At 43.6% G+C, this 14,176-nt stretch overlaps 1 protein-coding gene across 1 annotated transcript in view; it reads right to left on the reverse strand.

Annotated features, from left to right (window-relative positions):
- Positions 1–298: 298 nt before the first annotated feature.
- Positions 299–14,176, reverse strand: part of LRPAP1 (LDL receptor related protein associated protein 1) — a 28,477-nt gene continuing 14,599 nt past the window's right edge. The window contains exons 5-8 of the mRNA XM_083151859.1: positions 11,079–11,234; positions 10,872–10,954; positions 8,804–8,980; positions 299–728 (exon numbers count right to left, since the gene is read on the reverse strand). Of these exons, the coding sequence (XP_083007985.1) occupies positions 660–728; positions 8,804–8,980; positions 10,872–10,954; positions 11,079–11,234 (485 nt within the window). The 3' untranslated portion in view covers positions 299–659. The remainder of the gene's footprint in view (positions 729–8,803; positions 8,981–10,871; positions 10,955–11,078; positions 11,235–14,176) is intronic.

Here is a 14,176-nt window from a genome sequence, read left to right on the forward strand (position 1 = left end):
GTACTGGCTTCTGGGGAAATGAAAGTCGAAGGTACAGATGTTCCCGTGATTCCAATGTTTGAAAACAATATATTTATTTTTTAATCGCTTTGTAAAATAGTTTTATTGCTATTGGCCAAATTCAATCATAAAAAAACCTGAAAAACCTAAAAAAAAAAATATTGGAGAATTTAATTTTCTATTTTTTGGAAAATCAGATAAAAAAAAAAAAATATAAAAAAAATGACCAGATAAGTGGTCAATGTAACGAAAGGCTGATTATTACAGTTATGTGTCACAGTAACGAGCCCTTACCAGGTTTCATAGAAAATATTTATTTGATCTCAAACAATCTCTTAAGGCAATTTAAAATTCAACTGCCTCTAATCATACACAAAACCGAAGAAATGAATATATAACAGTAGAATTTCCAGCGATACGGAATGTGGCGAGTGATGCTTATCGGTATGTGTAAACTCTATAGACACCAGCAGAATCAGACTATATAAAAAATATCTACACATGGGATGGACAATGAGACCAACAGCTGACATGGGATGTAGTAGGATGCACACATCTGCTGCAGAGCGATGCCTCTGGCCCGATGTGGAGCAAGGTGGTTTGTAGAAGAGCTGCAGAGCACACTTAGAGAAATGTCTATGGTCTCACATCCGGTGTCCTCAGAGCTCATTGTGCGACAGCCCATCTTTGGATACTCGGCTCGTTAGGTCTTGAAGATGTTTCTTCACCTAAAAGAAATAATAACAACAGATATGTATCAAGTGTTATTTTATACTGCTTTCACATTGCAGAAATGGGTAATGACACGGTATTCTTAAATGGGACTTTAAAACGGGTCAGAGCCTTGAGACCTTTCACATTGCAGGTGAAAACCATTTTAAAAATCATTTAATACCATTCAAACATTCAACCCGTTTAACCCCCAAGGGACACGTTTCAAGCCATTGAAATAGAGCTGTTCAAACTGCCAAAAAAACGGCTTTAAAATGTGTAGGACTCTGCTTTGTAACCGTGTTGAAATACTGGTTAACTTTAACCGGTAAATCAACTCTGGCACCTTCACACTGCAGCCTTAAACGTTTTAAAATGGAAAAAAAACGGCAATATACCGTTTTAAAAGTGCGATGTGAAAGGGGTATTACTTTATAACCTACACAACGTGTTATAGTCAGTTAGATAACTGTGCATCGGTGCCCATTTTATAGATAACTCATCTCTGATGTTTCCTCTGGAACGGTCAAATGACTGGTTTCCTACAGTGTGTGTAGCAGAGGACAGAGGGGGAACAATCAGTGCCAGACATAACAGGGAGGACGTAAGGGTGCGGGTAGGAGAACAATATGGGAAAAGCCGGGACAATCAATAAAAAAAAACATTTTGCTGTTAAATTGTTTACGGGTTTGCTCCTTTGTGGAGCTGGTGGTATGTCTGCACTCTAAGAGAATTTAGATGTATATGATCCGCAGATCAAATCCCCACATTGGATCGGTTCGCGGGGGTGCAGTTCCCAAACAGTGATAGTTAGGCAATAAACAGGAAGAAAAAAGGACTGTTGTTTAGGGAACGCACTTGGACAAAAAAATTAATCACATAAAATTTAACTTTTAATGAGTTATATTGTTAAAAGGTCCCATTATATAACATGGTGGGAAGCCGCAGTGAATTTAAAGAGGTTAAAATCATACGCACAAACATATACACACAGATGGTGTTTAGGTGATAAAGAATTGAGGAAAAAGTGATCCTAAAAAGATCTTGACTGGAGAATGTCAGTTTTATTTATTAAGCAGATTTTTAATGTGTGGAGAAAATAATTTATTTATTGTCTAGAGGATGTTGTTATTTTATAAATACCTCTGACAATAAAAATTCTTGTGTTTGGTACCCAAAATGTGTTTTTACTATTAGGTCACTGATACTTTGGTTGACTCTCAGCTAATCCGCTAAAGAGTCATGGGCACTGTTAAATTGTTAGATGAAGGGATAAAGGGCCTTTCACTGCGCATGTTACGTCTGCCCCAGCTGCAGTGCAGCATGGCTGTTCAGCTGCAGGGGGGCAGTTTGTGTGTAGCATTCTCCCCCACCCACCCACTTTCTGCTGACAGGGAAGATAATAAAGATTATGACACAGTGGCGGTATCCAGAGGTGCTGACAGACCTGGACTTTCACTGGGAATGGTAAAGTGTGCCGAAAGTAGTGGTACACTAATTGGAGATCCACGTGCTCATATGTAGACATGGACTCAGTATCGGCCTACTGACTGTCGACCAAGACATTCTATAGTATTCAATGCTCCAGATTCACAGTTTTTTGGGGGGCGAATCGGGCTGTTTTCACTCCTTGCGGTGAATGTTTTCTCTGAAAAATCACCCTATTCACCCTATTCAACGTTCACGGTTTGCCGAAAGCGAACAGTGAATGCCGGCCAGTTCTCCATTTCATGCTCGCTACAATTCGCTGGTGTATTTTAATGGGGTTTTCACTGGGATTCGCCGAGACTGTATTCAATGCTAGGATGGAGAACTGCTTTCAGCATGATTTTCGCCATGATTCACCATTTTGCATTCAACATCTTTTTAAGGTGAACTGGAAAGTGTTCTTTTAAAATAAAGGTTTTTTTTCATTGAATACTGCCCATTGTGGGAAATTTACTAAGGTGAATATGCTTATTTTAGGCGTATTCGTAGGTAGTCGTATGCAAATACATGTATTTTCATCATTTACTATGCCGAAAATATGACAATTCGTATTCAGGGCACATACGAATGTATATGCCATCGACAGAATGAGTAGGAATCATCATTCATTTACTAAGTGGCCGTATGTAAAATATGGCCGCTAATTTACGCCTGGAAAATAAAAATCACTTTCTAGGCATATTTGTGTAAAATATATAAAAAAAAAAACAAATAATAATAAAAAAAGACCATACATACAGATACTTACCTACATATTGACCAAAGAGCCAGTCCAAGTTTTAAAAACAGAGTAGCGTTCCCCTAGATTTTTTAATACCAGCACCAGGCTCAAGGGTTGGTCCTGGTTTCCAAAATATGGGGGACAAAACAATTATAAACGATTTAACAATCATAAAAATTTAACATTACTGCCTATGGTGGGAACCGCTCATAGAGGCCCATGTTATTCTCATAAACATAGATGTCTATGGAGCCACGCATAGCCAATCAGGTGCACTCTGAGTGAGGACGGATTCCCTCATTTCAGTAGAGGAGCTGCAAGTGTAAACATAGTGTCGGGTCATTCATTTTGTTATTTTTAACCCCCTGAATGCCTACATGGAATGAAGAGCCTGCGATCTTTGACGGAGGACCCTAGCGAGTATAGTTTCCTTCCACAGGTACCCCATATGGATTCTGCAGGACAAGTGGACCGAAGCTTCGGGTCAGGAGGTCTGTGAGTATCTGTATGTATGGTCTCTGGATGAAAAAGTTTTCTTTTTCTGGTGTGTTTGACTTTTTATTTGCCTATTGGTTCTGCTGTGGAAATAAGAGTCACAGCAAGCCCATTTTATTTATGTTTTTTACACTGCAGCCTGCGCGCATCTGACTGATCCGCGCAGGCTGCCGACTCGTATTTGTAGGGCTATTTTTCAGCAGGCTCCAGCAGGAACTGAGGCCCTTATTCTAGTTCACTCTTTCTGACAAAATCCTTCTTAGATGGACAAAACCATGTGCACTGCAGGTGAGGCAGGTGTTACTTGTGCAGAGATAATTAGATTTGGGTGGGGTTTTACTTCAAAGTGAGATCTATATTGCAGTGAAAAAATAAAGCAGCCAGTATTTACCCTGCACAGAAACAAAATAACTGACCCAAATCTAATTCTCTCTGCACAATTTAAATCTGCCCCCCTGCAGTGCACATGGTTTTGTCCATCTAAGAAAGATTTTGTCAGAAAGAGTGAACTAGAATAAGGGCCTCAGTTCCTGCTGAAAAATAGCCCTGCGTATTTGTATTTAGCGGTCGTATGTATGGCCGCTAAATACGAATACCAAACTGGCTGCATGCCCCACCGGCTAAATAGGAATCAGTAAATACGGAAGATTAGTAAATCTGCCCTATTTATGATTCATATTTTGGTAAAAAATACGACTGATACCGGTTGTGTTACATAGTAGGTAAGGCTGAAAAAAGACTTGCGTCCATCTAGTTCAACCTGGTATAGATATCCATTGCTGATTTGGTAGGTTCTGGTATTTTACAGACAAATTATATTTCTTATTTGTACCCATGGATGTTTTTCTCCAGTAAATGTTTGTCCAACTTTGCCTTGAACGCATTTAATGAGCCAGCCATTACCACCTCTCTGGGAAGAGAGTTCCAGAGTTTGACTGTTCTGACCGTAAAGAAATTCTTTCTACTAGCTGAATGAAATCTTTTTTCTTCTAATCTATACTCATGCCCTCGTGTCCAAGATTCCTTTCTAGTAGAAAAGAGGGTGTGTGACAGTTCCTTATATTGGCCCTTGATATACTTGTACATGTTGAGCATGTCCCCCCTTAAACGTCTCTTTTCTAATGTAAATAGTCCCAAATTGCTTAATCTCTCCCCGTAGCTTAAATTCTCCATTCCCCTAATAAGCTTTGTTGCTCGCCTTTGGATTTTTTCTAATTCTATGATGTCCTTTTTATAGTGTGGGGCCCAGAACTGTACTCCGTACTCTAGGTGAGGTCTCACTAGGTATTCATTCGTATTAAGAATATTGATAAGATTGACGGTGAGGTATGCCACACCCCACAGTCTTCACTATCAACTGTGCTGTGAGAGGTTTGTTTTGGGTGCAAGGTGTGGGGGTGCAATGACCCAGGCACCCGTATGCGCCACATAGCCTGCACCCATTATAAATACACCACTGGATGCATGCAGGACAGCGAGGACTGTAGCAGCTTGGGGTAGAAGATAAATATTCATGCCCCTGAGGTTACAGTAAGAGACCAACATAAATGACAATTCGGTAACCAGCAGATGTGGGATTGTGTCCTAGTGTATTGTACAGATGTGGACGGGACAGCTTGTTTTGAAATGGGACCAAGTCCTCATTAATAATACCCCTTTCACAACGCATCTTCGACCTGGGTCATTGGCAGGTTCATTTCCCAGAAACTCGGCAATCCTACTACTATTAGGTTAGAAGGAGTGTTAATCCCAGGTTGGACCAGAGTTGCTGAGCAGTGTGAACTGGTACTCCGGATCGAGCATCCCGGGTTCCCTTCACACTATGGAGGCAGTATCAGCTCCAAGTGCTGCCTCCTCCCCCACCTCCAATGATTAGCCGGCGCTCCGCACCTGTCGGCAGTCAGCATCCCGGCTTATTGCCAGGTCGCTGTGGGAGGCTAAACATCTCAAATGCTGGGTCGTTCTCAGAATGGACCTGGTATTTGCAATGTGAAAGGGGTAGAAGCGTGACCCATTTTTATATAAAGTATATTGTCATTAAAATCTAACTGACACGTTCAAATAAAGCTGGCCAAACAGGCCAACATTCACCAGGCAGCTGGGAAGTGGCAGCAATGTATAAGACATGATGGGTGTGGGCCATTAGGTCAACAGTAATTCGTCAACCACTATTGGTTGACAGGCACTAGGTCGGCACATGAAAAAGGTAGACAGGATTTAAGTAGACATGAAAATGGTCTACACAAATAAAAAAAAATTTGGGGCATCTATGTCGAATCTATAGACATAGACACCATATAAGTGTTCCGCATCCCCTAGCATGGGATCACTATCACTTCACATCTGCCCCAGGTTTGCATACGCCAAACAAACATTGACTAGGGTGCCAGTCTGAATAGCCCCCAAAGTTACTTGCTTTATTTTTTGCGTTCCTTACAAACATGAATCAGGCCCATAGGGCTTAAGTGATTCCCATCAGCTGAAATATGTTAATCTAAAACATTTGTTTAAAAACAAAAAAAAAAAATGTAAACAAAAATTCTCAAAATGTGTAAAATACACTTTGGTCTATTATAGAAGAGCAGCAGCCTCTGCTTACATCGGTGACAAGGACAATGAATGATTAATTGCTCCCTTATTGCAATTGATAAATGGCATTTTTACCGGCACTTACAAGGATCTGTCATTAGGCTGAAAATGTTAAAATAATCCAAGATGTTTTTTTACGTAAATGCAGCAATCACGATGTACATCATGAAATAGGAAGATTTATATTTTAGATGTATAACACCCATCACAAATGTTAATTTCATAATGGCAGCTGCCCTTTGTATTATAGCGCCGATGTCAAAATAAATCCAGAATGTCAATAACTGTGGTCCTTTTAGGCACATCAAAGCCCATCAGACAAATGTCAGGAGCCGCACAGCATCCCACTGCTGGTGAATACAGATTGGGTTCTTTCACCATTACAAATACCCTGGAGCGTCTCATGAAAGGTACGACACACAAGTATTCCTCCCTCCAGCTAAACCCTGTTGTGTACTGAAGATACAAATATTCCCACAGGAAATAACCAGGTATTAAAGATCCACAGTGGCACTTGAGGGATGTGACTAGACTCAGGGGGGTATTCAATCGCCCGACGGGGGAGATGGCCGCGGGGCCCTATTCAATGCGGTCTTCCCCGACAGCATTGAACAGGGGATCTCGGCAGAACGAGCGCGACTTCACAAGAAATTGGGCTCGTTCTGCCCGAGAACGGGCAGGAAGTGACGAGCTCCCGGCTGCAGCTAGCCTCTTCCCGGCCACGGATTGTGGCCACGCCCTCTTCTTGTCACACTGCAGGCGGGACATTGAATCCCACCTGCAAATTCTCGGTCGAGCAGAGGGTCATGGCTGTCGGGCCAGCTCGACAGCCGTGACCCAAGATTGAATACCCCCCACAATGGGGTGAATTTACTAAAGCATCTAAAAATAAAAAGAGAGGATGTCGCCCATCGCAACCAATCAGATATGGTCCATCATATTTTTTTTTTTGCACCATAGGAAATAATAAACAGAATCTGAGTCTTTCCGGACAGCATTGACAAATTGGCATCTCGGCAAAATGATATAGACTTTAAAAGCAGGCTCGTTTTGCCGAGAACAGCCGTGGATTGTCGCCCCCTTTTCGTCAATCGGGACATTGAATTCTGCCTGCTGAGATGCAGGCTAGCAGGCCGAGAACGGGACCGGGTCACGACTGTCGTCGTGACAGTTGTGACCCGGGATTGAATACCGCCCTTAAACTCTGCCAGTATTTCCTGACATACGAAATATCACCATTCTCCTATTCAATTCTGCTGTTAGTGACAGCAATGAAGTGTGTCATTTTTTTAAAGTCAGACCTGTTTTATCGGCAACGGCAGCGGATTGTCGAATTTACAGCCGTTTTGCGACAATCTGGGGCCGTTTCTGTCAATTTATGGACTTCTGACAGTCGGAACATTGAATTCCGACTGTCGAGTTAGTGTCAGATCAGACAAAAATATACTGGGGAACAGAGGTCATTCAGTAGATGACCCCTGTTCCCTGGCAACAAAGTTTTGTCCCCAACGACTACGGTCTAAATTCTAGCAGTACAAGTCAAACTGTAGAGTTGTACTTGCAGCCATTATAAACTGACTCTACAGATCTGACCAATGATTTAGCTCGTTCATGACCACAATCTGTATGCCAGCTAACATGGAGTAACCTCAGCTTATTATGGTGGCTGGGTATGGTTACTGAGGGGCAGATTTATTAAGCTCGTTGAAGTGATAAACTGTCTGGTTTTTATCACACGCCAATCATCTCCTACCTGTGAAGTTACAGGCTTGGTAAAAAGAATTATAGGTAGGAGCTGATTGCCCGGTGATAAAAACCAGAGAGTTTATCACTTCACCGAGCTTAATAAATCTACGTTTGGGTTCCTGTGAAGTGGCCATGAGTTTCCGTACACAGCGGTCGAGGTGAGAGCCATGTACAGATCAGCGGGACAGAGCTGTACTAATCATAGGAAATCCTGTGACCACAATAGTGAGATAAGCAGAGATTTACCAGAGCAAATAGACACCCTGGCTGCTAAATGCTCCGACTTATCCAGTGTAACCTGGATCCCAAAGTTACCTTTTATACCTTTTGTAATGAGGCCGACACACGGGGCGGTTTCAGGGCATTTTCTAAGTGATCTCACTAGATCGCTTAGAAAATGCCCCTACATCGCTCCTTGTGTAGGGGCCATAGAGATAGCGATGCGCGGCTCCACACGCCGCTATTGTCCGGCGATTAATATCCAGCACACTAGATAAATCTACTTATTCGCCGGACACGGTCAGTGTTCTCACCAGAGAACACTGGCCCCGACAGATTGCTCAGCACAAAGGGCGGACACATCGCAGTGTGCTGAGCGATCTACTGTACATCGCTCAGCACATCTCCCCATGTGTAGGCCCCTTTAGAGTCACAATTAATCTACTGAAGCTTGCAACTGAAGGGACCAGATGAGAAGTATAAATGTAAAAACAAAAATGGGGTCATTAACTGCCATTTTTCAAACCCAACCTGTAACTTGACAGTAAGGAGCCAATTGGCTGCTACGATATCACTTCACCAGGCTCAACACAGATGGAGCAGCTCCCAATGGAGCTGCTCTTGGCAATATAATCACCATTCGCCACCGTGCGCCATCCGACAGAAAGGGCGTGCTCGCACGAGATGCTTGTGCACACCCTATTATGTCGGAACCCGCCGCCGCCCTCACTCTCCCTGCATGTCTCCCTGAAGCGGAGATGGGCAGGGAAGCCGCTCCCCGCCACCTTGCTCATGGGACAAATGCTGCTGTGTCCCCCCCGCCCACACACACACCTTGTATCCCAGCTCCTTGATCTTCTCCGTCAGGGTGTTATACTTCTCTTTGCTTTTCATGAGGTGCTCCTTGTCCCCGCTTTCCGCAATGTGCTTCAGCTTCTCCTGCGAGATCTCCAGCTGCTTCTGGAAATGTTGGTGCTTCTCAATTTTTGTTTCAAAGTGTTTTAATTCCTCCTTCAGGACACGGGGCGAGATAGAGAGAGAGCATTAAGAGAACTCGGGTCAATACAATTACCAACCCAGCCCAGAACAAACACTGATCTGATCGCTATATTAATGCTATTCCAGCGAGCTTCAAGCAACCACCGTCTCAAAGGATAAATGTCAGGATACTTTGAAATTCATCTTTTTTTTTTTTTAACTGAACAGGAAGTTGCTTAAAGGGCAACTAAAACAGAACATTTTCACAGATGACAGTAACATACACTAAGGAAACCACATGGTTGGGTTCAACAGGGTAAAGTGAACTCAACTTTGGTCTAGGGGAGGAGCATAAAACCCACAAATGTAACAGTCACAAGGATAAATGGTGGCCCTACTAATTAGCTATAATCAGTAGGCCACCACCCTACTTATTATAGCTAGATAGGATATATTTTATAACAGGCATTCAAAGCCTTTATAATATTCACTTTGCCATCTTCAATTGGTGCGATAAATAATAACATTGCTTAACCGCCCATACTACAAAGAACCCTCCTATGCAGGTGGTTCAACTTCAGTTCAGTGGTAATAGATTATCACCAGGGCAGGAAGCTGAAGCCCCTCCCACAACAGCAAGCGTTTTTTACAACATTCACCCATTGCCCCATGCGATGCAAATATTGTTTGCGAATGTATTTCCATAAACCGCTTCCATATTAAGCACACAGATTCAACGGGTGAATAAAGATGTGTGGGGCAGATGGGGCCTAAATACACTAAAAGTGGGCACAATCAGACATGTGGCTGTACCAATGTAAAGGGCTTTGTAGCGGTATTAAACACGCAGGCGCGACTGGAGCGAACTAAGAATCAGCCCCAGTAGTAGGGATGCCAATCCCGGGCCATTTTTTCAATCCCGGGGATTAAAAAATGCCCAATCCCGGGATTCCTAGGATCCCGGGATTGGCTTCCCCAATAAAAAAAACTGCCCCGGCCACCCCCGCATATTTACTTACATGTGTGGTGCGGTCAAGCGGGCAGGCAGTAAAGCCGTGGCGGGCAGTAAAGGCGGGAGCCAGGTGGCCGAAAAGTCGGGAGCCGGACGGACTGATGACGTGGGAGGGCAGCGCGCCCAGGACGGGGCTGTGCGGCCTGCGCTGCGTGACCTCTGACCCCTTCACGCTGCACAAAGCCGCACTGCCGGGGATGCTCAGACGCTGCCCGGCAGAGCACCCGCTCAGACGCTGCCTGGCATTAGACTGGTCATGCGCAGTCTAATCCCGAAATTGGAAACCCCACCATTTAAGGGGCCAAATACCAGGATCCCGCCGATCCCTGCATTGGCCACCCTACAGTAGCTTAACCCAAATCACACACAGTAAAGATTGGGTTAAGTAAGATCACACACCGCTGGGAAATTACAGGCTTACAATACATAAAAGTAGCAAATTAATTTGGTAAATTAAATAATCTGCAAGTCAGAGCCATCCATATTTATATAATAATAATAATTTTTTTTTTTTTTTTTTATTATTTAAATAGTCAGCATCCATAAGCTCAAATGACAAAACTGAGCTGCTTTCAGCTCAAAGTCGCCCAGTGTGTCTGGGCCTTTACTTTGCAGAGCTCAGCTCGTGGACTGGTATTATGTATCACACCACTCGGGCGGTGTATGACTTAAATGTACGAGTCACCAAGTCCTAAAGCAATGACTATGGTAACCTACAGCAATCACAGAGGAGGCAGGCACACAAGGCTAGAGGTCACTCATTGCCCACAGAGAGGGAGATCATGATATACCATCAGCCGCGCCCACGGCACTGGTAGAGGGATGTGGGAGTGAGCAGGACAGGGAATATGCCGGATAAGATTAGTGAATCGCAGATAGTAAGGACCAGTGTTATTTATGTTCCTTTCTTACCTTAAAGGATTCCAGCGCATCATCAGAAAAGTTTGCCTGCTTTGCCAGATCCCACAAATCATTTACCCGAGGCTCATTAAATTCTGAAAGAAGTAGATTTGACAGAGTGAGCATTAAAACCCCTTTATCATACATAGACAGGAGATCCCTGCACCCATCATTTAATCCTGAAACCACCCAGTCTAATGTCGGAGTACAGGGACGTACCTCTCCCCCCAGTGTACCCTTCATGGCTAATCTTCCGCAGGCGCTCCATCCCGTGGTTGATGCTTCGCAGTTTCTCTTTGAGATCCCCGTGCTTACTGTGCAGGTCTCCTGCCTTCAGCTCGTGCTCATCAGGGTCAATAACATTTTTGTGGATTTCTGTTAAAACAATATGAAAATAGTGTTTAGCACATTTGTAAATCTGAAACATTACTTCTAAATTCCTAAAAAGAAAAAAGGTGTGCAATGGCCTCCCTGCCTCAGTTACGCCACAAATAAGACAGGTAGTAAAAATTCCCTCTCTCCTCCGTTACTCCATCAACAATACAGGAGTACAATATTACGCCACCAATAAGACAGGAGTACAATGCCCCTCCCCTACCTCAGTTACGCCACCAATATTACAGGAGTACAATGCCCCCCCCCCTACCTCAGTTACACCACCAATAATATGGTAGTACAAGGCCCCTCCCCCCTCAGTTACACCACCAATAAGACAGGAGTACAATGCCCCTCCCCTACCTCAGTTACACCACCAATAATATGGTAGTACAAGGCCCCTCCCCCCTCAGTTACACCACCAATAAGACAGGAGTACAATGCCCCTCCCCTACCTCAGTTACGCTACCAATATTACAGGAGTACAATACACCTCCCCCCCACCTCATTTACGCCACCAATAAAACAGGAGTACAATGCCCCTCCCCCTACCCCAGTTACGCCACCAATATTACAGGAGTACAATGCCCCTCCCCCCAACCTCAGTTACGCCACCAATAATACAGGAGTACAATGCCCCTACCTCAGTTACGCCACCAATAATACAGGAGTACAATGCCCCTCCCCCCTACCTCAGTTATGCCACCAATAAGACAGGAGTACAATGCCCCTCCCCCTACCTCAGTTACGCCACCAATATTACAGGAGTACAATGCCCCTCCCCCCTACCTCAGTTACGCCACCAATAATACAGGAGTACAATGCCCCTCCCCCCTACCTCAGTTACGCCACCAATAAGACAGGAGTACAATGCCCCCACCTCAGTTACGCCATCAATAGGAAAGGAGTACAATGCCCCTCCCCCCACCTCAGTGACACCACCAATACAACAGGAGTACAATACCCCCACCCCACCTCATATATACGCCACCAATACAACAGGCGTACAATTCCCTCCCTCCTCTGTTATGCCACTGAGAACACAGGAATCCTTTACTCGTACTTACTGCTTGCACTGCCTGCCTATAGGTGGGGGTCCCAGAGATTTGTCCTTCCCCCACTGCCCACTCACATTCCTAACGCCACAGACTCCCGCACTCCTTCCTTGCCCACTGTTATTCACTATCACCCACCCGCAGCCTCTGGCCATTCCGCTTTTCTTAAGACCATACAAACACCAGCACATCCACATATATGAAAACGGTTTTATTAGATCTCAGGACCAGATCTGTGACATCAGAAGAGCGCACATGTAAGTTTGTTCTGACTTCTAATGTTACAGTTTTCTGTCCGTTCCACTACAAAACAAATGTCAGCTAAGGTTGAGGATTAAAACTACCAAGATTCATTTGCCAGCGGCTTAGCCAAAACCTCTGGGGCCCTTTACTTTGCTGTCATCACCTGCACCTCACCCAGCAAAGAGCGAGTATTATTTTCTGAAATCCTCCTGCAAATAACAGGCACGCATTGCACTTGTTCCCAGCCCTCAGCGGCCCCACTCTGCCTCTGGCACAATGACGCTCACATGTCCATGAACGCTTTGTATTCTCTGTAATTGTTTCTGTACCGAAACATATCTCCGCTTCAGTCCAATACATTATTCACAAGGAAATAAAACTGACATGTTCAACCTGATTGTCATAAAATACAATACCACCCTTCTAAGCAGATCATGTGACTGGAGGGACGACTAATTATTATATGCCAAAAGGTAAATCGCAAGCAGTTACTTTGGGAAAACTGCAGAGATTAATAAGCTTTAAAGTCAGATCTGAAGAACTTTTTTTTTAAATTAATTAGATATGATTATATGACTGCAACTGGATATGACTTTCGTGTCCTATAGAGTTCTCACGTCACATCATACATCATTAATCTGTTCTGTAGCGTCCCCTCCACTACGCAACTCTTAGTTCATGGCCTACTGCTTATTTTAATCCATCGCCCAAGACAAACGAGTCCTTGTCCTCCAGAACAGAATGAACCAGTACAATGCCTCTAACAAGATAATTAGAACAACAATAATAATAATTGTATTTCTATAGCACTCAAGGCGCTTAACAGATAGAATGAATGTAATACAGTACAGGAACAATGAAGTACAGCCCCCAGATGAATTATGGGAGATTCTAGGTACTGCTAAAAGTCCTTCATCTACAGATTAACCTGAAATGTGCTGCCGGGAACTCAGAAGGCTTAACTATTGTTTATTCTTTTTTCACCCGCTTTAAAAACTGGGAAGTCAAAGACACAAATGAACATAGACTCTGGACATAGCCAGCAGATAATGATAAAGATATATATGGGGGAAATATACTAGGATGGTAGTTCAAATGTGATATCGCTATGGGCAACCAATCAGAATCTACTACTTATTTATTTGAACCTTCTAGAACAGTGGTAGCCAACTCCAGTCCTCGAGAGCTACCAACAGTTCACATTTTCCAGACAACCTAGCTGCTGCACAGGTGCACTCGGTTACTCACAGACACATCTAAAAAGATCCACAGGTGGAGCTAATGACTTGCGATTCTGTGAGGAGAACTAGAAAAAATTAACTGTTGGTAACTCTCGAGGACTGGAGTTGGCTAACCCAGTTCTAGAAGTATGTATGTATATATATATATATATATATATATATATATATATATATATATATATATATATAGTTTCCGAATGGCTGCCTATAGCAACATTCCATTTGAAATCTTAGTAAATTTCCATGTAAATACGCGTCATGCCATGGCACGTGAAAAGCTAGAAGGGCTGTGGACACGCAAGAAGGCTGTGGACACATCTGTATTGTAATAAAGTCCCACAGAACTACAATATCTCACACAAACTGATGAAAACGGTCCCCACCAATAAAAAAATCAGTTCCA

The sequence above is a fragment of the Crinia signifera genome, chromosome 1, assembly GCF_055691185.1.
Source record: "Crinia signifera chromosome 1, ASM5569118v1, whole genome shotgun sequence".
Taxonomy (NCBI): domain Eukaryota; kingdom Metazoa; phylum Chordata; class Amphibia; order Anura; family Myobatrachidae; genus Crinia; species Crinia signifera.